The 25,037-nt window shown below is 53.0% G+C and overlaps 6 protein-coding genes across 6 annotated transcripts; 2 read left to right on the forward strand and 4 right to left on the reverse strand.

Annotated features, from left to right (window-relative positions):
- Positions 1-50: 50 nt before the first annotated feature.
- Positions 51-2,108, reverse strand: EI97DRAFT_475321 (cytochrome P450 monooxygenase; the record flags this gene model as incomplete). Its single annotated transcript, XM_033801919.1, has 5 exons — positions 51-1,307; positions 1,360-1,404; positions 1,459-1,747; positions 1,816-1,936; positions 1,984-2,108. 5 exons carry the CDS (start codon positions 2,106-2,108, stop codon positions 319-321), a joined length of 1,569 nt encoding a protein of 522 aa, XP_033652923.1. The 3' UTR covers positions 51-318.
- A 4,013-nt stretch (positions 2,109-6,121) lies between these two features.
- Positions 6,122-12,139, forward strand: EI97DRAFT_475331 (putative polyketide synthase; the record flags this gene model as incomplete). The annotated part of the gene is made up of 4 exons (XM_033801920.1): positions 6,122-9,919; positions 10,025-11,099; positions 11,164-11,615; positions 11,678-12,139. The coding sequence occupies 4 exons, from the start codon at positions 6,122-6,124 to the stop codon at positions 12,137-12,139; spliced, it is 5,787 nt and encodes a 1,928-aa protein (XP_033652924.1).
- Positions 12,140-12,553: 414 nt separating this feature from the next.
- Positions 12,554-15,013, reverse strand: EI97DRAFT_434232 (zincin). Its single transcript, XM_033798579.1, has one exon. It carries the CDS (start codon positions 14,986-14,988, stop codon positions 12,676-12,678), a length of 2,313 nt encoding a protein of 770 aa, XP_033652925.1. The 5' UTR covers positions 14,989-15,013; the 3' UTR covers positions 12,554-12,675.
- A 217-nt stretch (positions 15,014-15,230) lies between these two features.
- On the reverse strand, positions 15,231-16,999 carry EI97DRAFT_434233 (argininosuccinate synthase). Its single transcript, XM_033798580.1, has 6 exons — positions 16,851-16,999; positions 16,789-16,797; positions 16,668-16,726; positions 16,171-16,612; positions 15,733-16,112; positions 15,231-15,683 (listed from the first exon to the last, which is right to left on the reverse strand). The coding sequence occupies exons 1-6, from the start codon at positions 16,912-16,914 to the stop codon at positions 15,390-15,392; spliced, it is 1,248 nt and encodes a 415-aa protein (XP_033652926.1). The 5' UTR covers positions 16,915-16,999; the 3' UTR covers positions 15,231-15,389.
- Positions 17,000-17,042: 43 nt separating this feature from the next.
- EI97DRAFT_434234 (ubiquitin carboxyl-terminal hydrolase 2) lies at positions 17,043-21,077 on the reverse strand. Its single transcript, XM_033798581.1, has 3 exons — positions 20,589-21,077; positions 20,331-20,537; positions 17,043-20,266 (listed from the first exon to the last, which is right to left on the reverse strand). The coding sequence occupies exons 1-3, from the start codon at positions 20,754-20,756 to the stop codon at positions 17,450-17,452; spliced, it is 3,192 nt and encodes a 1,063-aa protein (XP_033652927.1). The 5' UTR covers positions 20,757-21,077; the 3' UTR covers positions 17,043-17,449.
- A 158-nt stretch (positions 21,078-21,235) lies between these two features.
- On the forward strand, positions 21,236-24,553 carry EI97DRAFT_434235 (ubiquitin binding protein). Its single transcript, XM_033798582.1, has 4 exons — positions 21,236-21,416; positions 21,472-21,604; positions 21,662-21,946; positions 22,006-24,553. The coding sequence occupies exons 1-4, from the start codon at positions 21,346-21,348 to the stop codon at positions 24,088-24,090; spliced, it is 2,574 nt and encodes an 857-aa protein (XP_033652928.1). The 5' UTR covers positions 21,236-21,345; the 3' UTR covers positions 24,091-24,553.
- Positions 24,554-25,037: the final 484 nt, after the last annotated feature.

The following is a 25,037-nucleotide window of genomic DNA, read 5'->3' on the forward strand; positions in this document are numbered from 1 at the left end:
TATTTATGCACATGTACAGGGTGTCTACTTTAGCGAAGACTCAAGGAATAGATAGATATATCCACACAGCTGCAAATGACGCTTGGGCCTATGGCGAAGATAACTAATCACCTACATTCTATTTCCCTTGCCGCAGGAGCATGCCATGTTCCTTGTCAGCGGATAGCGCATTTCCAGGCCTTTCATTTTCATGTCAACTAGCCGGTGAAGATATCATATGCCACAGGTGGCCCCATGTTCCTGCACGAGTTGGGCATGGTATTGGCTGCAATAACAACAAGGCACACTTTATGTCCAGTGGGATACATTCAGCAACATCTAGTTGAAGGCCTTCACCCTGATACCCTTCGAGCCTTTCTGGGGAGCGGGAATGAACTGGTCACTCTCCATCTCCACATCCTTCAATCCCGTCTCGTAGAGGGTGAGAACTCCAACGTCATCGGCGCCCCTGACACCATTTTCACCTCCGCTTCCCCACAGCCTGAATATAGCGCTCAGAACGAGGTACAATTCGCCATATGCAAGATTGACTCCAAGACATTTGCGACTTCCTTGACAAAAACTGACGAGATACTTTTCGAGTCTCCGACCGTCAGTGTTGAGCCATCGCTCAGCGATGAACTTGTGACTGTCTGGGTAAATCTCCTCGTCATGATGAATCTGCACGGCGGTCTGGCCGAGTGGAGTCTTGGGTGGGATGACCCACTCCTTTCCTGTCTTTTTGTCCTTATAAACAATGGAGTTGTCAGGATCAATTCGTTGAAGACGCGTTGAGACCCCATAACTCAATCGTAGGCCCTCTTTGATGACGGCCGTAAGATAAGGCAGTCCCTCAAGAGTTGGCAGGGGAATCTTGCCAACATCGTCAGCGCTGGGCATGACGTTCAGGAGCTCCTCTTTGAGCTTGCGTAGGGTTTCCGGTTGCGACAATAACCAAAAGGTGATGAGTTCTAGAGTTGCGGCGGTTGTTAGCGTGCCCGCCATAACCATCATTTGTGCATCATCGGCAAGTCGATCGATTGTCTTCTCTTCCGGAGGCAACTTAGAGTCAAGAGCAGCATGAAAAATAGTGGGATGCTCCTTTCCGCGCCATTCCTCGTTGTCGCCCGCAATGATTTTTTCGACCTGCGCTCGGGAAGTGCGCTTTTGCTTTGCGAAAGAAGCCAGTGCTGGGTTCAGCGCTGCCACAACAGAATCTGGGAGCGCTTTAAAGACGTCATTAACCCAAGGCACATGCTTCATAATGTTGGCGGAGTTTGCGCCTGCCAGTGATGCATCGCGGGAGGAGGGATCAAAGTTTGGTGTTTCTGTGTTGATAGTTAGCCATTTTCAAACACTGCGGGATGCCAGAATACTGACCAAGTCGGTGATCATGACGCGCAAAAGAATAAGTGTTCGTCACATCTGTAGACTGTGTTAGGTTGTTCTTTGTCAAAGGGATAATCCTGCGGTACTTGCCGTTAGTCAATGCGGAGAACATGCAACTCGCATTCAGAACTTCGTCAGTATCCCTGAACTCTTTCATCCGATTGAGCATAACATCTATTCTCTCCTGGATCACGGGTTGAAGCCGTCGAACACTGGCCATACTAAAGTAAGGGAGAAGTGCGGAGCGCCTCTTCCTGTGGAGCTCATGTTCTACAGTTGCGAACACGCACAAATCCAAGCCCATGAATTTTGTGAAATATGGCCATTTGTCTGAGCGACGAGCTTGAGCGTAGCCCGCGTATACGGTATCATAGAAATCCTTAAAGGTTCAGGTTAGTATCAGAAGGAGCAATGGTTATCGCTCTGAGATCATGGCAGTATTCTTACTGGATCGGAGATGTGAATTTCCCAAGGTGAAATTCTGATTATAGGCCCGTACTGCTTGTGCAAGTCCATGATCTTGAATGTGTATTTTCCGGACAACCAAACATCGTAGTAGATCTCATACCTGCGCTGGTAAGTCCTTGTCACATGAAAACAAGAGTTTCACATTACAGTCTTGTTAAGGCCGCGAGCCGTGGGCCCGGTATATGGGCTATAGGGCTGAAATACAACCGCCAGATGGCTCCATAAAGGACATAACAGACGAAAAGCCACAGTGAAAGCAGAAGATAGTCCATGTTTTTACTATGAAGACTATTCGGACAATGTGAGGAACTTGAGAAGAAGTTGAATACAATGTTCGAATCTGAGAACTCGCAAGAGAAAGTGGGCCACGAGAGGTCGTCATCCTCATCCCCTAGTTGCAAACACTCAAGCCACCGAAAGCCGGCTAAGTCTAGATTGACTGTCCAGAGAGGTTCTTACGGAGTTCGTATGAGCCCAATAGAGTTCTACACGAGGCCATCCGCCAGAAGAAAAGAGCACCAAATTAGCTTTAGAGTCTATTGATGAGAAGTCGCTGACATCTAGACTTGTGGAGGGACCGCCCAGGCGGAACCGCTCGTATCCTTTCGTGTCACGGACACCGAGCGTAGCGCGAGACTGGAGCATGTCAAAAATGTGTATCTGCTGCATGGCGTTCTCACTCTGGGGCTAAGGTATTGTCAAAGTTCAAAGGATCCGAATGAATTACGGCAGCGGACTGTGGAGACCGCCGGATGCAGGGACTCTGCCTCCGTGCATTATGCATATGCAGGTCAGATAGATAAGGTTTCAACGTGCATTCCAGCTACCAGTCGGCAGACTAAATTCAATGCTACATATGCAAGACCCTGCAGTATCCGCTCTACCCAACTTTGCGACGGGCACCAGCGGGCTACCACCGCCGATGCGCGAACAGGGTGCATGGGCGTGCTTCGATGCTCCGCCATCTCATCACGTTCCACCTTCCACATTCCATGATGAGGATACTTGTTCTCACTTCGTGGCCTGCGGACAAGGGGGTTTGCTAACCGTGCCGTTCTGACTGGTAAATATGCCTAGAACACCAAGTTGCGAAGCCGAAAGGTGTGTATGGTATGACCATCAAGCACAGCTATTTCTTTCACCGCGGAGAACCATGTCACTGTTACGAATGACGACATTGGCTCGATCATATCAATGGCGCTGTATGTTAGATGAGCCGTACGTGTTTGCCCGCTTGTACTATTCATGATTTCCAATCAACGAAGCAGAAGGGCTCATTCAACCTTTCTCCCCTCAGAAACACAACCAGGAGACTTCTGTTTCGTGAAGCAAAAGATAAGCATGCATGCAATACTAATCTCGGTGATTTACGTTGAGTTATGTACACCTGCCGCGTGGCATAGCTTTGGTGTAACAACCCGCATCCTACCAACCGCAGGCCCATGGCAACCCCATGCCCCAATTTCCACTCGCCAAGGATGCCCGAGCTTATGGTGATAAGGTTCTGTCAATGAAACAATATGTTGAATGCCCAGAGCATATGCCTGTCATCAAACATCGCTTGTAGTTGCTGGGCACCCTCACATGGACCTCTATTAGCTCACTGACCCACCTTAGGGGAAGTTATGCTCTGTGCTGCTCTTGCGAGCCAAATCTACCCTTTCCTATACAAGATCGAAGAGTGTGTGGGATAGAAAGGGCCATTGCACCGTATCTCTCCAAGTACTCACAGTCCACCGGCTTGAGGTAGAGTGCATGTTCACGAACGATCCAACTCAACAAGGAGAAGTATGTTCCCCGTATTATCGTATATCGCATTTGTAGTCTCTTCAGGTAAGTTCTACGCGCGTCTCGTGTTGTATCCTATATCTCGGGCCAATTAGTCTCCCTGCTATTTTCATGCGAAGGCTGCTAGCCTGCATTCGGGGTATCTCTCGAGGTCTCATGTCCAAGTACCGAAGTCTCAGCCATTAAGTTTACTATGCATGAGTGCGGACGTAGATAGTTCTGCATACACAACCTGCGGTCATTCTTGGGCTCACACACGGAGTATCTCGTCAAAGGCCCTTGCCCGAAAGCAAGACGCAAATTTCTCACACGTATATGCAACTCCATCCTTGAGCTCTGGACCCTGCGTCAAGAACATATGCGCCAATTACCGTTCATTTTTCCGAAGTGAGCAATTGGTTGACTAGAAACGTTGATGAAAGACCGCAGTTCGCTAGCAGACTTGGTCGTGGAAGTAGACGCTCATGTAGATAGCAGAACACATGTGTTGCGCCATGTTCGAGCAAGCGCTGGGATAACAATTACTGGGACGTTTGCTCCAGCCGTATCCAAAGCGACCATGTTGTGCTCTAGGCGCAGCCGCGCCGGTGTGGGAATGACCGCGTGAGCGTAGTACTTGCCCGTGAAAGCGTAATGGGTTTCAACCATCCCAGAAAGGAGGTTGCAGAGTCTCTAGTGGCTACGATGGGAGCAGTATTTAAGTCGTGTCCCTTCCAACAGGAAGCACTTCATCAGGGCCCATTCAACACCCTTGAACTCGAACGGAAGATATTGACCATCCTTCAACATCGCCTCCACCTTCCGCACGAGCAGAGACTCATTTCGTTTATATACCTGCAAATATGGCATCTTTATCAGACCTTCCCTCAATCCTCCTCTTCGGTCCACAAACAGAGTTCCCTTCACAAGAATTGCTCGCAGATTTGCGTCGAGAACTCGTGTCAAATCCAAACTTGTCGTCCCTTCGCTCGGCGATCGATGACCTTCCCAGTTTCTGGGAGACGCTCATCGCTCACGACTCAAGCCTGGGCACTGTTCCGGGCCGAAAGTATCTCAGCGACCTCAAACATTGGGTTACTGCTGGGGAGTCTTTCTCACATCACTCAACGGCATCGGCACCTAATGTCTATGCTTTGCCGGTAACGGTGATACTCCAGGTAGCACAATATGTTCGCTATTTGGCTCACTTGGAAGCCAAGGATGCACATCAGCAACTCCTGGGAGCACTCCAGGGTGGTGGCATCCAGGGATTCTGTGTGGGCTTCCTCAGCGCTGCCGCAGTCTCGTCTTCTTCAACTGTGGAGGACTTGGGCTCAGCTGCTGCTGTTGCTTTGCATCTTGCTGTGGCCATTGGCGCATATGTTGACAAGGATGGCGCATTCTCGGAGAATCCAACCCAAAGCGCTGCCATCGCTGTGAGATGGCGAGAGGAAAACGCAACGGGGAAAGAAGAGATTTCTGAAATTATACAGGAATACTCTCAGGTATGAATCTGCTCCCAGAGAAAGAATATGAACAGTGAACTGATTGAAGATTATAGGCATATATCTCAAGCATCAACGACAGCTCCTGTTTGACTGTAACCGCCCACAGTAATGATATCCCGAGCTTGACCGAGAAATTCCAAGGTTATGGATGTCGTGTTAAACCCGTTCACGTACACGGTCGTTTCCACTCAGCCGTCCATGCTCCGGCAGTGGAAAAACTTAGCGGCTTTCTTTTCGATGACCGCTTACTGTTTGCCGACGTTGCCAAACTGCGTGCACCATTGCGATCCACAGTTAGCGGCAAGCTGATTAAAGATGGTTCGCTCTCGCGCCATGCGCTTGAAAATACCCTCCTCAAACCGGCGGACTGGTATACCGCCGTCCAGTCAGCCTTAGCAAATATTCCAGACCCCAAAGTTGTTGCCTTTGGTGGTTTCGGAAACCATATCCCTCCTTCTCTTGTGCAGTCTTCAAACCTCCGAATTCTGGCACTGGGCGATCTTCGAGGCCCAGGAACGAAAGGCCAAACCACAAGGGAATCGCTACCGGACATCTCAGAATATCCTTCCCACTCGATCGCCATTGTCGGCATGGCTGGCAGGTTCCCCGGTGCAGACTCCGTTGATGAACTATGGGAGCTGTTACTAGAGGGCAAAGTGATGGCCGAACCTGCACCCGTCGAGAAGCTGAAGCTCCCAACAACAGGCGACTACGCCAACACGAAATGGTGGGGAAACTTTCTACGAGACTCCGACGCTTTCGATCATCGCTTTTTCAAAAAGTCTTCTCGCGAAGCTGTCGCCTGGGACCCGCAGCAGCGCATCATGCTTGAAGTTGTCTACGAGGCATTGGAGAATGCCGGCTACTTCGGCGCATCGTCGACAAGCCAGCCCGATGACTATGGTTGCTATATCGGAGCAGTCATGAACAACTACTATGACAATGTGTCATGCCATCCCGCTACGGCCTACGCTACACTGGGAACATCGAGGTGTTTCCTCAGTGGTTGCATGAGCCACTACTTTGGTTGGACCGGCCCATCGTTGACCATTGACACGGCATGCTCATCATCCCTCGTCGCCATCAACACGGCATGCCGTGCGATATGGTCCGGAGAGTGTTCGCGCGCCATTGCAGGTGGCACGAATGTGATATGCAGTCCGTTCGACTACCTCAACCTGGGCGCAGCTGGCTTCCTGAGCCCTAGTGGACAATGCAAGCCCTTTGACGCCGGCGCCGATGGTTATTGCCGAGGAGAAGGTGTCGCGGCGGTGGTACTCAAGCCACTCTCCGATGCCATCAAAGAGAATGACAATATCTTGGGCGTCATCGTTGGCTCCGCAGCGAATCAGAACCACAACTTCAGTCACGTCACTGTACCTCATTCGGGCTCGCAGGTCAACCTGTACCAGAAGGTCATGAAGCTTGGTAATATAGAGCCTGGAGCAGTGACCTATGTTGAAGCCCACGGTACTGGGACTGGCGTTGGCGATCCCGTCGAGGTGCGCAGCATTCGCGAGGCATTCGGCGGCCCGGGCAGAGAGTCGATTCTCCACTTTGGCTCCATCAAGGGTAATATCGGGCATACGGAAGCAACTGCAGGTATCGCTGGCCTTGTTAAGGTCTTGATGATGATGCAGCACGGAAAAATACCGGCCCAAGCCAGCCACATATCGTGGAACCCGAAAATCCCGGCAGTGGAATGTGACAAGATGGCGCTTCCTCGTAGCGTGCTGCAGTGGGATTCACCAGGTTATCGGACGGCACTTGTAAATAGCTACGGTGCTGCTGGCAGCAACTCCGCTGTTATGCTGCGTGAGAAGCCCAAAAGATCGGTCAAGGGTACTCCCACGAAGCTGTCGAAGTACCCGTTGTTCATATCAGCGGGCTCCACGACCAGCCTATCCGCTTACTCGAAGAAACTCCTCGGTTGGCTGAAGCAGAGGAAATCGCAGGGAATCGAAACCTCAATCACGGACTTCACGTTCAACCTGGCTGATAGGGCCAATCATAGCTTGGCTCATCTCGTCGCCACAAGCGTAACGGACCTGACCGACCTTGAGACGAAGTTGGAGGCAACAGCTTCGGGAGCTGCCATTCTAGCCACACCGAACCCGGCACCTGTTGTCTTGGTCTTCGGAGGTCAAGAGAGCGACTTCATAGGGCTCTCAGAGGACGTCTACCGTTCCTCATCTTTGTTCCGCCAGCATCTCGATGACTGCAACGAGATTGCTCTGTCGCTCGGACTGGACAGCTTTTACCCCGCAATCTTTCAACAGAGTCCCGTTGCCAATCTCATAACGCTGCATACCGCTCTTTTTGCTGTCCAATATGCAGCAGCCAAAACATGGATGGGCAGTGGCCTCAAGATCGACGCTGTCATTGGGCACAGCTTTGGACAGCTCACTGCGTTTTGCATTTCTGGTGCTCTGTCTTTGTTCGACGCGATGAAGCTGGTCTCCGGGAGGGCATCCATCATGCTTACGCATTGGGGACCAGAGCCTGGTTCCATGGTCTTCTTGCAGGCTGATAGGCAAACCACTTCTGTTCTTCTAGCCGCGCTCAAGGCACAAGAACCAGAAGAGTATGCTGAGATTGCTTGCTACAATGGCCCAAAGAGCCATGTTGTAGTCGGCTCGTCCAAAGCGATCGATGCTCTGGAGAGATTGGCATCCTCACATACGGAGACTGTGCGCACCAAAAAGCTCAAGGTCACGCATGGATTCCATTCCAAGTTCACCGACAACCTACTCGGCCATCTCAGGGACTTGGCCAAAGAGCTAACTTGGAAGCGTCCGACTATCCATCTCGAGACCTGCGATGAGCTTTGGAGTGTCGTTGACCCAGACTCTGATATCGTTGCAAAGCATACAAGGCGACCTGTGTACTTCCAGCGCGCAGTGGAGAGGCTCACTCAAAAGTTCCCCCAAGCTACGTGGCTTGAGGCCGGCCGCGGTTCGTCTGTTATACAACTTGTTCGGGGTTCTGTTCCAGATGGCAGTGGCCACAACTTCCTTTCGCCGCAACTCACGACCACCAATGCGCAAGGCTCGCTTATAGACGTGACCATCGACTTGTGGAAAGCGGGTTTTGCGACACAATTCTGGCCGTTCCACAGGAATCAAAAACCCGATTACGAGTATCTCAGTCTGCCACCATACCAATTTGAAAAGACCCGCCACTGGCTTGGATTCCTGGGCAGGTCTGGGGAGCCTGAGAAGCCTTCCGAACCCGTAGAGCAACTACCAGAGACTCACGAATTGTTGAATTTCCTCACGTTCAAGGATAGCAGCAACAAGGAGGCGGTATTCCGCCTGGATCCGCACGCAGATCGCTTCAAGTCCATGCTGAACGGGCATGTTATGGCTGGCCAGACACTTGCGCCAGCATCGCTGTACTTTGAGGTGGTTGCTCGTGCAGCGCTATATCTTCAATCGGACAAGGAAGCCATCACATATGTTCCCACTGTCCATGATTTACTAATGAAATCTCCGATCGGTCAAGACACGTCAAAGGAGATCATCCTCACTCTTAAGCGTACGACCGAGGCAAGGCCATCCTGGTCCTTCTCAATCATGACACAGGAGCAATCGGCTGGCGGCACACCCATTGGGACACCATTCGAAGTCTCCAACGGAACAGTGCACTTGACGAGGCGCGATGATCCGCTCGCAGCTCAACGATTCCGTCGTTTCGAGACACTGACCGGACACAAGCGATATGAGGAGATTGTCAATCATCCAGATGCGGAGAAGATGCAGGGCAATCACATCTACCGCGCATTCAATCACATCGTACACTATGCTGAGAATTTCCGCGGCATCAAACAAGTGGCGTGCGTGCGCATGGAGGCGGCAGGTAAAGTGTGCATGTACCCAGATCCAAACGATCCGGCAGACCAGCGCTTGGTTGACACGCCCATGACCGACAGTTTCATGCAGTTCGCCGGCTTCCTGGTGAATTACTTCAACAATCCTAGCCTTGAAGAAGTCCTTGTCTGCATGAAGATTGAGCACATTGAAATCGGCGGCGACTTCTCACCAGACGCAAAAGAGTGGATTGTGTATTCCAACATGAGCGAAGGAGGCGAAACCGATGCCTCTTCGGACGCCTACGTCTTCGAAGCAGAGAGCAAGAAAATGGTGATGGCAGCCTTTGGCTTCCGCTTTTCCAAGATGTCGCAAGCGCTACTGGCCAGAATGTTGAAGAGTGTCAACCGAACCGGAGCTGCAGAGAAGCTCGAAAAGGCCCAGGCACACGCGAAAAACAAGCCGGTTATTGATATGCCCGACGTCGTTACTAGGGTGGTCTCTAAATCATCAAGCAAACGAATGGAGCTTCTTCAAGTCCTATCGAATGTGACGGATGTCCCGGTCGACGAGCTCACTAACGAGTCAATCCTCGACGAGCTTGGGATCGATTCTTTGATGGCCACAGAAGTGCTCAACGATATCCGTTCCGTTCTCGGTCTGACGATCGACCTGACAAGCTTCTTGTTTTTCGCCAACGTTGGCGCTCTAGTGGCTCATGTGGATGAACAGTTTGGCGTCGGAGGTGACGACAACACGGGGACAGCTATCAGCATAAAGAAACTGGCTATCAGCTCCAATGCTTCAGACTCCGGTATTGAAGCTGATCTCCCGACTCCACCCGAGCGACCAGAGCCATCGTATCCTGTCGTTGCGGAGGAGCCTCAGAAGCCGGCGGAGATCCCGACCATCACCTCCGCGTATGACGCTTTTCAAGGCACAAGATTCGGCTATGACAGTCGTGCAGCTGAGACTAAAGCTCTGAATTTCTGGTCTACGGTCTATCCCGATCAGAAACGACTGGTTCTCGCGTACATCGTTGAGGCATATGCAGCGCTCGGATGCGATGCCAGGAAGCTCCAAGCAGGAGATGTTGTCCCACAGATAACAGCCCTTCCCCGGCATAAGCAGCTCGTGGACCAGTTCTACCGTGCCTTGGAAGATGGGGAGCTCATCAGTAGATCCCGTAGCGGCTTCGTTCGAACTTCGGCGCACGTTGATCCCACTCCAGCTGAGGAGATTTACCAGAGCATCATCGATGTCTATCCGGAGCAGGCCACAGTTCACAAGCTGGTTCGCGCGGTCGGGTCAAAAATGGCGGACTGCCTAACCGGCGCTCAAGATGGACTGCAAATTGTTTTCGGCGACAAGGAAACGAAGCGCACGTTGGAAGAGATGTACGAATTCTTACCTCTCTTGCGAACGCCAACTCTGCTCCTCGGCGACTTCGTAGTGAAAGCGTTTAGTAATTCGACTGGCGGTGGGCCCTTCCGCATCCTGGAAATAGGTGCAGGGACTGGAGGAACGACCCGATACATTGTGAACCACCTAAGGCAACACAACATCCCCTTCGAATACACCTTCACCGACATCTCGTCGTCCCTAGTCGCTGCGGCACGTCGACAGTTCAAGGGTATCGATGGTATGTCGTTCGAACTGCTGGATATCGAGAAGCCACCAAAGCTGGAATACGAAAATGCCTTCCATCTCATTCTCGCGACAAACTGTATTCACGCAACACGTAATCTCAATACGTCCCTTTCGCACCTGCGAAAAATGTTGCGCCCCGACGGCGCCTTGACACTCGTCGAGATCACGCAGAACATGTTCTGGCTTGACATTGTTGTCGGTCTCTTTGAAGGATGGTGGCTTTTCGAGGATGGCCGCACCCATGCGCTGGTGAACGAGAAGCACTGGGAGAGAGTGATGAAAGCTGCTGGGTTTAAGGAAGTTCTCTGGACGGATGGCGCAGCGCCAGAGGCCAAGACTGTACGTGTCATCGGAGCGTTTCCTTCGACACCTGAGACATCTCTTCCCGTCGTAGCGAAAACTGCTGGAGTGAAGAGTGTAAAGGCAGCCCTTGAGACAGTCGTGTACAAGAGAATTGGAGACTTGGAGATCCATGCGGATATCTACTATCCGGTTGATCAAGAGCTACCACCCGGAAAGAGACCCGTGGGTAAGTGACTCTTCGGCGAACAAATACTTGCTATTCTGGAGGTCATATAGCTGACGTGCTCCAGCGTTGATGATCCATGGTGGCTCCCATGTTATTTTCTCCAGAAAGGATATCAGGCCCGCTCAAACCAGGCTCCTACTCGAGAAGGGTTTCATTCCCGTATCGCTGGATCACAGACTCTGTCCGGAGGTTAGCTTGTCAGAGGGGCCAATGGTGGACGTATGCGACGCTTTAGCATGGGCTCGCAACACGCTTCCCTCTCTGCCCCTTCAGCGACCCGGCCTTGAGATCGATGGCGACCGTGTTGTTGTGGTAGGATGGTCCAGTGGAGGGCAACTGGCAATGTCGCTGGCCTGGACGGCTCCTCAGCGCGGTATTCGTCCTCCCGAAGCAATTCTTGCCTTCTATTGCCCCACAAACTACGAAGATGAGTGGTGGACGCACCCGATCCAGCCCGTCGGCGCCGAAGATAAGGGAGACGAGTACGACGTCCTAGACGCCATACAGAACGGCCCGGTGAGTTTCTCTTCATAATTATCTACCCGAGGTCGTCTGTGCGAACTGACAAACCTTTCCAGATAACCAACTACGGCGTCGTCGGCGCATGGGCACCGCTCTCAGACTCGCGCATCAGCACCGATCCACGCTGCCGTATCGTCCTCCACATAAACTGGAAAGCCCAGACTTTGCCAATCATTGCCGGTGGGCTCCCCTCCAAGAAGGAAGCTGTCCCAGGTGTTAATTACAATGCTCTTCCACAACCGTCAAAGGAGCAGATTCAGCGCATTAGTCCCCGTGCCCAGATCGGACGTGGAAATTACAAGACCCCAACATTCATCATCCACGGCACATGCGATGAGCTTATCCCGTGGCAGCAGTCGCAGGGTACGTATGAAGCGCTCGTGGAGCAAGGTGTGGATGCAGAATTGGTTCTTGTGGAGGGCGCGCCGCATATAACGGACCTCAGCAGCGACCCGGATAGCGAGGGCTGGAAAGCGGTGCTGAGAGGATACGACTTTATCGAAGGTTACGTTCTGTAAACAAAACTGCGATATCATCGGAGGCGCTTTCGGAGGGTAAGCGCAGAGCTGGAGTGAATTATAAAGTAGAGAGGTTGGCAGGAAATAGACTCTGTGTGGTTGTGGAAGCCCGCCATGTTTTCAGGCATAGTAGCGTCCCCCTCAGGCCTTGAAAAGAGGGCATCGCGTTGGAAAGTAGACAATTCTTGTTCGCACATTCAGTTCACGGAGTGCGTTTGGTCAAAAACACCGGTCATGATGAATTGGTGTTATGTGGGATTCGAGGGCGTTCACATGTCCCCTAGCTTTGTAGACGGCTAGGAGATTCAAGGTTAAATCCAGCCCCAACCCCCCTTTTCGACTTCCCTACAGGACAACAAACTCTATGACTAGTCGCATTTACTACAATTTCTGTCAATAAGCGTACATGTACTGGGAAAGGTTAAAGCTAGCAGCGTCATTGCATCATATCGTTTCCCAGCTACCCAAAAAGATATATCAACCCCCCTCCTCTCCATCCTCTCCCCTCCATGCCCCTATATACACCCACTCTCAGCCTACCAAAGCTCACAAACCGGCTCCTTCCTCCCACACCCAAAACTCTCCCTAAACTCCCTCGAATTCGCCATCGTGCCCAAAATCCTCGCCCACTTGGGCGCATGCGGATCATTATAAATGCGATTTACCGCCGTCTCCTTGGTACTCTTCCCACACCACCAATTCGCATAACTGACAAAAAACAACTGGCTCTGCGAGAAGAACTCCAACCCGGGCAGATCCGCATTGGGCGCCTCCTCGGCGCGCCGTTTCCACGCGCCAAAGCCCGCCGCAACGCCGCCCGCATCGGCGATATTCTCGCCTAGCGTGAGGCGGCCATTGACGTGGAGCGGTCTACCGTCGGGCCCCTCAATGGAGAAATTCGCGTACTGTTCTATAAAGCACTCAGCTCGCTTCTCGAACTCCCTGACCGTCTTCTCCGTCCACCAATCCGTGTAGTTGCCGTTTTGATCGTAGTGGCGGCCCGTCGAGTCGAAGGCGTGGGAGAGCTCGTGCCCGGCCACGGACGCAAAGGCGCCGTAGCTGACGTACTCGGGGAGATTGACGTCGAAGACGGGGAACTGCATGATGCCTGCAGGGAACACGATTTCGTTGCCCGGCGGGTTGTAGTAGGCGTTTACCGTGGGGACCGTCATGTCCCACTTCTCGCGGTCGACGGGTTTGCCCAGCGCGCTCCACTCCTCCTTGACTTGGAATTGCCGCAGGGCGAGCGCATTGGCGAAGTACTCGTCCGAGGACACGGAGACGGACGAGTAGAATTCCCCGAGCGCGTGCGGGTCCATGATGTCGGGAGACTTGGTCGGATATCCGATCTTCTGGATGATGTTGTGCACTTTGTTGATGGCGGCGTCGATGACACTAGCCTCCATCCACTGCGTCTTCTTTAGCTTCTCGATGAAGAGAGCTTTGATGTCGCTGACGATGCGATCTCCGAATTCCTTCGCCTTGGCGCTGAATGCCTTCTCGACGAAGAAGCGGCTGAGGATCCAGCCGACCCCGTCGTCGACATGCGAGACGCAGGTGCGCCACCGCTCAGGGACGGAGTCGGGGGCTTTGCCGGCCAGTTCGTTGGAGAAGCGAGTGTAGGGAGTTAGGATGGGGGAGGAGATGTAGGTGTGCAATGATTGAACGGCTTTCCATAGGAAGTAGGTTTGGAGCGTGGATTTTTCGGTGTCGGAGAGGATGGAGGAGAGATTTTTCTGGTAGGAAGGAGTCATGACAATGACGCGCGGGATTTCGACATGGGGCGGCGAAAGGGAGAGGATTATGTGGGAGAGGTTGAGCTGAGGGGTCAGGGCTGAGGCCTCCGAGAGGGTCATGGGGTTGTAATATTTTGTTACGTCGTTGCGGTCTTCGGGGCTGGGGGAGACTGCAGCCAATTCTTTCTCAAAGGAAACAAGAGACTCGATTGTGGAGTTGGAGATCTCCTGGTCTGGAAACAATGCAGGGAGAACTTCTGAAATCACAGCCTGGTACCTTGCGAGGAGCTTCTCGTCGAGATAGCGCTCTTTTGCTGGAAGGCCGATGCGGTATGGAGCGGACACGGCGACAATCACGGTGTCAGGGTCGGTGTCATCCGCTCCGGTGCCAGGGGAGATCAAGGCAGATATGCCTTGCTGTGCCAGATAAAGAACAGTATCTCCAATGGAGGCGTGGTCATCTTCGGTAACGACACCACTCTTCTGGGTTACCGGAAACAGGCGAATCACTTCCCTCAAGATCTTGATGAGCGGAGCCGTGCCGGCTTTCTTGATCGTCTCCTCATCAAGGCAAGCATCGTACACAGCCTTCATTTTGTCAAAGTTCTTCTCATCTTCAGACTTATCCCCAGCCGAGAGTTGCATAGGCGAGAAGTATGAATGCCGTGAATCCTTGGGGTAGGGCGCTTCAAGAATATGTCTCAACAGCCTCTGCGAATTCTCAGACATGATGGTCCCAGTGAAGGCATCGCCCTGATCAGGTCGAAGATCATGGCGCTCTTTCCAACCTCCACACACGAGTTCCTCGAAGTCGGTGCAGGGATCTAGCTCTTTGTAGTTGGGCGAGAGATTGTATAAGATTTCTGAAGAGGCGTGGATGCAGGACGGTGTTAAACATGTGCGGTCCTTCACGACACCATATTTCTCGGGCAGTTGTCCATGGTTGAGATAGTGGAATCCGCCGCCGATGACGAGTAGGAGCCCGATTGCAAGTTGGCCGATACGACCAACACGCCGAAACACAGCATGGGATCGCCTGGAAGTTGGCCTCTCTAGAGTGGCCCCTAACTCCTCAAGTAGGGCTGTTTTCTCTGTTGGATCCTCGAAAGGCATGCTTATCAGTGATGGAGGGAGAGAGGGATGGTGTACTCTATACTCCGTAGACGTAAGTGATGGATGGTAGGCAACGGCTGACCAATCAAGTGTTCCCAGCCACATTTCCCAGCCACTTCCCCGCAAACTGCCCCAGTGGAACCTGAAACGTCACATCGACTCAGACTCCTGGTGCCCCTGGACTAACGCTCCTGATCATTAGTAAGCACATACAGTTTGCACTTGATTGGAATTCCTGTAGTCTCGAAGTGTACATATAAATCAATTCTATTGCTACACCCTTATAACCACCCAATGTACCCAGATACCAATATTGCGAAAAGAGCCCGTGAAAATCCTCAAGTCCTACTCGTGGCGCCGTAAGTTTTGTATTAGTTATCCCTCCAAAGCTTGCAATGACTCTAAGCCCTGCTAAGATTGGCGACCTCCTCCTGCTTCTGAAGGCCATACTTCTTCAGCCTGATGCTCTGGATGGCGATGAAGCCAGTGGTGTCCCATGGGCTGAAGTTGTCCAGGGTATCCATCGAAGCCTCCTCCTCGGAGTAGAGCTTCTCGGTCTCGCTCGAGCGGCCCAAGACGTATGCGTTGCCCTTGTAGAGCTTCATGCGGACCTCGCCGTTGACGCGGCGCTGGGAAAAGAGCAGGCTGTTCTCGACAAACTCGCGCTCGGGCGAGAAGTACATGCCGTTGTACAGCTGCAAACATTAGCAGGTGTCAAACCGACCGCATGCTTTATGTCCTTACCTGGTAGCTCCAGTGGTGGGTGACAAACTGATCACGGATGCTCCGAACCTGGGCGTCCATGACGAGACCCTCAAGATCAAGATGTGCGAGACGGAGGATGGTCATGGCGGGCGAGTCGTAGCAGCCACGGGACTTCAAGCCAATGAAGCGGTTCTCGACGATGTCGATCCTGCCGATTCCGTGGGTGTAGCCGAGTTTGTTTAACGCGACGAACAACTCGACAGAATCGGTATACGTCTTCTCGGGAGTGACGACCTTGGTAGGAATGCCCTTCTCGAAGTGAATGGTGATATCGGTGGGCTCGTTGGGCGCATTCAGGGGACTGTCAGTCATGGTCCACATGTCGTCAGGAGGAGAGACGTTGGGGTCTTCAAGAATGCCTGCATAAACGCATTAGCCGGGCTTCCCAACATCCCTCCGCTTAGGATCAGGACGTACCAGCCTCGTAAGAGCAGTGAGCCAGATTGGCGTCCATGCTCCACGGCTTCGCCTTGGTCGATGTGACCGGAATGCCGTGCTTGGCGGCATAGTCCAGCAGGTCCTGCCTGCCCTTGAACTTGTCGCAGAACTCGGGTAGCCTCCACGGCGCAATGACCTTGATGGAGGGCTGAAGAGTGTAGAAAGCCAGCTCGAAGCGGACCTGGTCGTTTCCTTTGCCAGTGCACCCGTGGGACACAAACTGGCAGTTCTCTTGCTGAGCAACCCGGATCTGGGCCCTGGCAATGACGGGCCTGGCCAAGCTTGTTCCGAGCAGGTAGCGGCCCTCATATGAAGCGTTGCACTGGATGGCGCGGAAGCAGAGCTCCTCGACGAATTCCCTGCGCAGATCAAGGATGACCATCTTTTGGGCGCCAATCTTCAGCGCCTTCTTCTCAACCTCCTATGCGTCCGGTAAGCACGTATTCTAGATGTGCCGAAGGCAAGGAACACCGTACATCCCAAGGCTCGTCCTGGCCAACGTTGGCAAGGAAGCAAACGACCTCGTAGCCTTCCTCTTTACAATGGGTCAGTCGAGGTAGAAGGAGGCGGGTAATGTGTCAGAACGGGTCGGCATACCAATGAGCCCTACAAGGGGTGAGTCGAGTGCGCATTATGGAGCAATGCTCAAAGAAACTCACATTTCAAGATGGTAGAAGTATCGAGACCGCCAGAATAGGCCAAACACACACGTCCCTTTGCCATATTGGAGTCAATTGATCGAGGAGGCGAATGCTGGAGTCGAGGCTGGTGGAGTAGAGTCAGAGCACTTGGAATCGGGGAGCAGAGGTTTGGGCTGGAGATAGCTTAGATAAAAAATATGGGGTGGTCCAAGCTCCACCTTCCGATGTTCGGCCGACGATGATTCGAAGATAGCCAAGGGCTGAGGAGTCATACAAGAAGGTTCGGAAAACCAGAATCATTTTTTGACGACATCAGGAACTGGAAGCCCCCACTACCATAAGAGAATATATGCCTGAGTACGCCTCCTATAACAACACCCGGGGTATCCAGCCAACCTCCACACAGAACAGAATGATGGAGATGGCGAAAACATCTACTCTGTCGAATAAACAGTGCCTTGAAGCATATGCCACCAGCTTAGAGCAATAACAGCTGCTCAAGCAAATCCACCACTGAAAGAACTCCTTTATCTATACGTATCCGAAACGCCTCGTGATGCGCAAGAAATGCCAACTATATACGAATAACGCAGCTCGATTGCGCGGCTGCGCCTACCTCAGAGGGCGCCACCTGCAACCTTCTCGCGTTCGTAGAAGACAATGTAAGCTTTCTCATTCTGCAGGCGATTGTGTGGCGGAAGAGCGCCAGGATCGAAGTCGGTAATCCTGTCGTCGTTGAACTGGCGCCAGCACCCACTTGCCTTGTCCTTTACATGGGCGACATAATGGCCGCTGCCCAAGGTATTCCCAATGTGCCATATGACCGCATAGGCATTATACTGGTAAGGACCATTCATGGCAGGCTCGCTCTTGAGAGCGGCCAGTTGATTTGCCCCATCTCTTGCGTTGGAAACGACGACGGCTTCTTCAGCCGGCGTCATTGGGGGTTCCATGAACGGGCCCAGATCCAGTCCGCGCAGAGGGAAGTTGATGGCGGTCCGCACTTTGTGTGCGCGCTCGGTGTGCGAGGCCTTGAACCGCTTGAAATGTATGACCAGAGACTCGGGGGCGCGGGTAATGGTGATCTTCTTCATCGCTTCGCGATTGGTCTTGCACCTGGGACACCGCCATTCCTCTTTCCCAGTCAGCTGCTCGTGAGCGCAGTAGGAACGAAGGCAGTCTCTGAGATCGGCAGGGCGATCGTGGGGTATTTCGACGCTGATGCTCCAAAACGCCTCATACGTCGTGCTTGTCGTACCGCATGCCATGCAGGTGAGCCTGGAGGCATGCTGCCCAGCGAAGAGCTGGCCAATTAAGGAGTTCTCCCTGTACACATATCGGCTCCATTCGATCATCGCAACATAGGGACGAGGAAGCGCTTCCCGCTTCATCTCCTCCGCCTCCGTAAGCGGCTTCAAGGGTGCCTTGTTCCACGTCATATTTAGGTCCTCGTGCAGATAGTCCAGAACGAATTCCAGGAATTCTTTCGCATCTTGTTGTTCATCGACGGCCCACTGGGCGTTGAAATGACCACAAACCCTGCGAAAGGTAGAAGGACGAAGGGCGCCAACATCGCCTTTGAACAGATTCGAGAGGAGGGTCGCAAAACTCTCTGAAAGGATGCCTTTTGTGCCCTTCCAATTCTCCCTTTGAAGATACTTTTCGTATCGACGTGTAAGGAAAATGTGGGCCAAGTCCGAGTTCCCACTCAGACATTGAACGACGGAATTCATATAACATGTTACGCCGAAGTTGAGTAGACCAGTCCGATGCAGCCGTATTTGGCCATGGCGGCTCGGCGATACGTATAGCTGGAGATCCGAAGGACGCGCCTGAGGAGTGTTTTGTCGCTCATGGACACCGCTGTAGCTTACACGGGAGACTGAGGGTGCCGGCCGTGAGGGCGCAACAGGAATTGGAGGAGGAGTATGTTGGGGAGGAGGAGGGGGCCGGCGCGGTGGATGGATCATAGACTGCCGCTCGGTCTCCACAGAAGGGAATCGCCGTAGGAAGTCTTCGGTGCTGTGATATAATGATCCGTCCAAATCATCCTCGATTTCTTCAGGCTCCGCAAATACCGCTCGCCCCTCGCGTACTTCAGCCAGCCACCTACGTTCTTCCTCGGGATCCATGAGCGTATAATCGCGCCGCTTTTGGAAATCAACCTTGCCCGCGTGACTATCCGCAGTCACACGGGTTATGCTGCGGGCAGGTTTCCTTCGTTTCGAGGCAACTATCGTAGCGGTTGACGAGACTTTCAAGCCTTGGGAGCCGAGCATATCTGTCCACGCCGCAATCCCGCCCATAAGAAAGATTGGGGGTCGTTTCAATGGCTTCTCGTTATTGAAGTCATCGAGCGCGTCGTGGAGACGCTTAAGCGCAATCTCCTGCTGTGACCTGTCATGCTTATGAAGGAATGCGCTCGTCTTGGTTCCAGCATCGTAGTAAACCACAAGATCGTACTGATCGCGGCGATCAAACATGGCTTGTTCTTCGTCCGGGGAGAGAACGAGGCGTTCTGCAAGCTGTTCCGCTGAGCACCCATCGTGGAGGGCTGGCGGCTCTACACAGATAATCGAGCCAACATAGATGTGGCCGGAGTCGAATTCTTCTCGAGGCCTAACATCGATGACCAGAATGTTGTACATTCTTATATAGTCATAGAACTTTTCCACGGGGATTTGATCTTCGGTTTGTCTGTTTACTGATGCCTTCCTTGCGGGTGGTGCGGACCCTGAATTGTCATTCGAGTGTGGGAGATAAGAACCAGAGTCGCCATTGGGCTGTGATAGCTGTGGCGCCGTACCCGAAGCCTGGAGAGAGTTGTTACGTCCGCCCGATCCGACAATGCTCCGCGCCGAACTCCTCGGTGGTTGTATACTCTCAGGGAGGGAAAGGTTCCGGGCTGGACTGTAAGTTGGACTCGGCTCCCTGGGCATTGATACTCCGAGATCCGTGTTCAATGGCAGCTTTGGTGGCATCCCGCGAGGCCCCATCGGTTTGGGAAAATAATGATCGGAAGCGGATGGCATCTTGACTGTGGCGTCAGCAAGATCTGCAGGAGCTGTATTCTTAGGTGTGAGTCCTCTAAGTTTGGCGAACCTCTCGGCTAAGTCATCACCAGAATTGGGGCCGTAGTCCGCCGACCCAGAGTTTTGGTGGAGACCCCTTCCATGTAGAGACTGAGGTTTCGGGTGCACTTGTGGTTTGGGGCCGTTGGCTCCCGTTGGTGCGGCAGGTGGGCCTTCTGGTAGCATCAATTCGTCGTCACGACGGTTGGACGGTCTTGGCTGGGACGGGTTCAGGTTGGCTCCGTCAATATACATTGAGGCAGCGGACGAAGGACGGGATGAATGCTTAGCACCATTGCGCATATTATCGTTGAGAATAATCTGCTTTATATTCTGAAACCGGGACTCGTGGGTACGGACGTCCTATAACTCCTCAGCAAGAGTGCCACGGCCATGCAATCCTAGAAAGAACAAGAGTATGCCATACCTTGACCAGATCTTGATAATCACGGTGCATCTGGCCCCTACTGAGGTGGACCTTGTCATAGTAAGTCTGATGCCTGGGTATGGCCTCCACGACGATCTGAAAGGCAACGAGATATTCCCAGTATGCTGCAGCCAGACTGTGACGAGTATCCAGCCTAAACAGAGCTGAGCGCAGCTTTAGCCTTGCCTCCTCAAGAAGGCGTCCGATCTGATCCACCATCAGTCTCTATCAGGAGGGAAGACACGCAAACTGCCATACCGTATGCTTTCTGAGGTCATTCACGGTCTCTTGCGCGGATGCCACGATCTCGGCCATGGGAGGAAACGAGCCTCCCGGCTTCTTCCCATCCGCCGCTGGAGCATCGCCATGACTGTCTCTTTGGCTTCCGCCGGCGGCATTGTATGAACCATTTGGGCGACCGGTCATGACGGTTCAAGACTAGGAACCGATTGCTACGGAAATGTGAGTGATGGTCATGGCTCGAGACTGCGCCGTCAAAAGTTGGAGGAGGGTCGAGGATCACGGTGGATCGCGGCGTCCGATGGCAGGAAGAGCGTGGGGAGATTGGGCGTTCGAGTCCTGAGGCGGCCAGGTGGTTAGGAGCGAGAGTATGCTTTCCGGTGTTTGTAGGGAAGCGCGAGGCGTAGGGAAGAACGACGTCTAGTGAAGGGATTGCACGAGGTCTCGAGTATGCGGATGGATATGTAAAACTGTACTGTAGTTGCAGACTTGTGGTGTTTCCTCGTCGTCGGTGGCTTGAATCTCCGCCCCGCGCTCGGCGGATCTCTCGGTGACGACGTGCCAAGCCATCCATGCTTCCAATCACCCCTTCCGCCGGAGTTGTTACCTAGCTATCCAGCACTCGCAGAGACAACACGCCATATACAGCACCTGGTTGCCTGCTACCCATAAATCGATTCATTTGGAATAGCTGGCTTATTACCTGTCTTCGTGAACCGGACCTGCGACGAGCTTGCCACCTCTCCTCCCTAAGGACGTCGCTCAACAAACGAATATGGCGGGATGGTTCGGATCCTCCAACAGCGCGTTCGATGAACAGGTCGAACGCGCCACTTCTTCAAGTTTGTAGGCGGACTCTCGGGCTCTGCTGTATATGCAGTATTGACTGACATCGTTCCAGAGAGGACATTGCCTTGAACCTTGAGATATCCGACTTGATCCGATCCAAGACTGTGCCGCCCAAAGATGCTATGCGTGCGCTCAAGAGGAGGATAGACAACAAGAACCCCAATGTGCAGCTGGGCGCACTGAACGTACGTGCCGGCGTCGTCCCCGTGGCCTTCCCTTCGCATGGCTGACTAGCTCCCTAGCTCACAGACACATGCATCAAGAACGGTGGCACCCACTTCATCACTGAGATTGCCTCACGAGAATTCATGGATAACCTGACCTCACACCTCAAAGCGCCGCCGTCCATAGCACCGAACCACGAAGTGAAGAACAGGATGCTGGGCCTCATCCAGTCCTGGGCAACCGCAGCAGAAGGCCGAAGTAACCTCTCATACATAAACGAGGTGTACCGTGATCTCCAGAGAGAAGGCTTCAACTTCCCGCCCAAGGAGCATGTCGCCAGTAGCATGCTGGACAGTAGCGCAGTAAGTCATGCTCATCGGCAGATTCGAAGGCAATCATGAGCTCACAGATGATACTGTAGCCTCCTGAATGGACCGATTCGGATGTATGCATGCGGTGCCGCACCCCATTTACCTTCACCAACCGGAAGCACCACTGTCGGAACTGCGGTAACGTCTTCTGCGGATCTTGTTCTAGCAAGAACCTTCCCCTTCCCCACCTCGGCATTCTGGATGCCGTTCGCGTCGACGATGGCTGCTACACGAGATTAACAACAAAGGCTAAACCGGTCCCCAGAGCATTCGATGCTGCCAAGCCTTCCTCAACTTTATACCAACGGTCCATGGAGCCTAGGAGTGCACGTGTAGAGTTCGATAACTTTGATGCAGATCTGAAAAAGGCGCTCGAGATGAGTCTGGAGGAAGCAAAAGCGCAGGCTGGATCCGGCTTCGTGTCGCAGAGTGACTTGAGACCGCCTGCGAAATCGTCCACTACCAATGGCACATCGAAACCATCGCGTGCGGAGCCTGAGGAGGAGGATGATCCCGATCTAAAAGCCGCAATTGCAGCTTCACTGGCGGATATGGAAGAGCAGAAGAAGAAACACGCGGCTGCTCTTCGGCAGCAAGCATCCGCTTCTAATGGAACTGTACTCGTTGCGCCAAAGAACGATTACGAACTGACGCCAGTCGAGGCGGAAAATATCAATCTGTTTGCCACGCTCGTGGACCGGCTACAACATCAGCCCCCGGGGACCATATTACGGGAGCCTCAGATCCAAGAGCTGTATGAAAGTATAGGCAAGCTTCGGCCCAAGCTTGCACGTACCTATGGGGAGACTATGAGCAAGCACGACACACTCCTTGATCTCCACGCCAAGCTATCCACAGTTGTCCGCTATTACGACCGCATGCTCGAAGAACGATTGTCATCCACATATGCACAACCTGCCCTGTATGGCTTGCCCCCTAGATTGCAGCAGCCATCCAATCTCTACCCCAGTATCCAACAAGGGCCACCAGATACGACACAAGCAGGAGAAAGCTTTTACACCGGCACCCCCGCTCCTTCCGACTCTTACGCAAGACCGCAGTCATACTACGGCTATGCGCCGCCATCGCAACAAACCCCAGCGTCATACGCACAGTACGACAAGCGCGCATCTGTCCCACCCCAATCCTACGCGCCGCCTCAGCAGCCCTCTCAACCGTATCCAAACCTGGCCCCATATAGCAGTCCAGCGCCTCAACAGCGCCCAGCGAGCACTACGTTCCAGCAAACACCATCGGCACCAGACGCTTCTCCGCAAATGCAACGTCGGGTTTCGAGTCAGCAGTATCCGTCTCAACCTTCGGCGCCGTATGCTCAGCCGCACGCGGTCCCACCGTCAACGGTGTCGGATCAAGAGAGCGGTGGTTATTACTATGAAGAACCGAGTTCAGCACAACCTACTGCCCCGCAGGTCCAGCGTACCCTGAGTTATGCCTCGCAGGCGTCGCAGCAACGGCAGTCGAGCAGCCCGGAGATGTATCGTCATGCGCAGCCAGTGCAGCAGGGCCCTGTGTCGCCGCCGCAGCAACAGGTGAATGCACAGCAGCCGCGTCAAGGATATCAGCAGCAGGAGCAGCCCTATTGGCAGCAACCACAGCAACAACAAGGGCTCGATTCTTCTCCGCAGGGACAAACGCCTCAATCCCAACCTCAACCTCAGCAGCAGCAGCACCAGCAACAACAACCTCAACAGCGATATCAACAGCAACAGCCTCCTTCTCAACAACAGTACTTTTCTCCCCCAGCTCAACCTCAACCCCAACCGCAGCAGGAACCGCAACAGCAATACCAACAACAACAACAACAACAACAACAACAACAACAACAACAACAACAACAACAACAACAACAACAACAACAACAACAACAACAACAACAACAACAACCGCAGCAGCCGCAGCCGCAACAGCAGCAGCCTCCTCCCCAGCAACAGTACTTCGCTCCCCAACCTCCACCTCAACAACAACAACAACTTCCCTCGGTGCCTACATCATGGGAACCCCAGCCCGGGACGTATCCAGCAGCAGATGGCTTCCCCAGCGCGCCGCAGCATCAACCGGTAGCGAAACAGCCGCAGCCGCAGCCGGTGGTGGATGAGCCGTTGATTGATTTGTAAAGAGAGGACCCGGGGGGAATGTATGTGTGGCGATTTTCTATTATTAAGGCGTCATTGTGGTATTCGGAGGCTGGGAGTATTAGAGATGGGAGCGGGGCAAGAATGAGGGAGATGGGAATGGAAGAGGGGGGAGTTGAGCATGTGGTGGGGAGGGAGACGAGGAGTTTCAACACCGTGGAGTTTTTTAAAGTGAAGTGAAATGACTGCTCCTTAGTTCCGTTTCACCTCATGGGGGGTTTTCGCCTGTTTTGTACTGTCTGTCTAAAGGGCGGGGAGGATATTTATTGTCAATGGCCTGATCCGCGGTAGGGGTACTTCTGTTGTAAGCACCATGTTCGAAGTAGGGTCGGGTAGGTGAGGCCAGAGCCACATTTGTACCTGCCATTCTCCCTCCTTTCATTCATCGTGGGCCATATGTAGTTGGTTGCATCACTCAAATACCAATAGAACATCTGAACTCGCATTGCTGCAATATCTCATTATACATCTGAAGCCAATATCTACTCACCCCCCTGCCTTCCTGCACTGGTCCTCACTCAGAAGACCAATCCGTCGACGCGTCCTCTCCGCCGAGAAATCCTTATATCGACAACACGTCCATATCCATGCCCGTTCCACGGCTTCCCATATCCATGCCCCTACATACTCCCAACAGCCGCACCTTGGATTCAGACTCCAGTCTATCCCATTTTATAAATATCCCAGACCGTGTTTGTAAGAACCCCAAAAGAACTCCGATGAAAGCATCAAAGGTCCCCCTCTCATGCCATACCACCACCAGCCCAAATGTAGGGGTATGCAAGATCAAGACTTGTCAGAATGATAGCCCCTGCCATCAAGATAACACGAAGTGATTGTAAAAGTAGAGGGTATACAGGCCTGCACCGGGACTCGCGCCCGGGGGCAATTTCGAAGCAGAAATATGCATGTTAAAAGGTTGTACAGAT

The sequence above is a fragment of the Westerdykella ornata genome (assembly GCF_010094085.1).
Source record: "Westerdykella ornata strain CBS 379.55 unplaced genomic scaffold EI97scaffold_14, whole genome shotgun sequence".
In the NCBI taxonomy this organism is placed as follows: Eukaryota; Fungi; Ascomycota; class Dothideomycetes; order Pleosporales; family Sporormiaceae; genus Westerdykella; species Westerdykella ornata.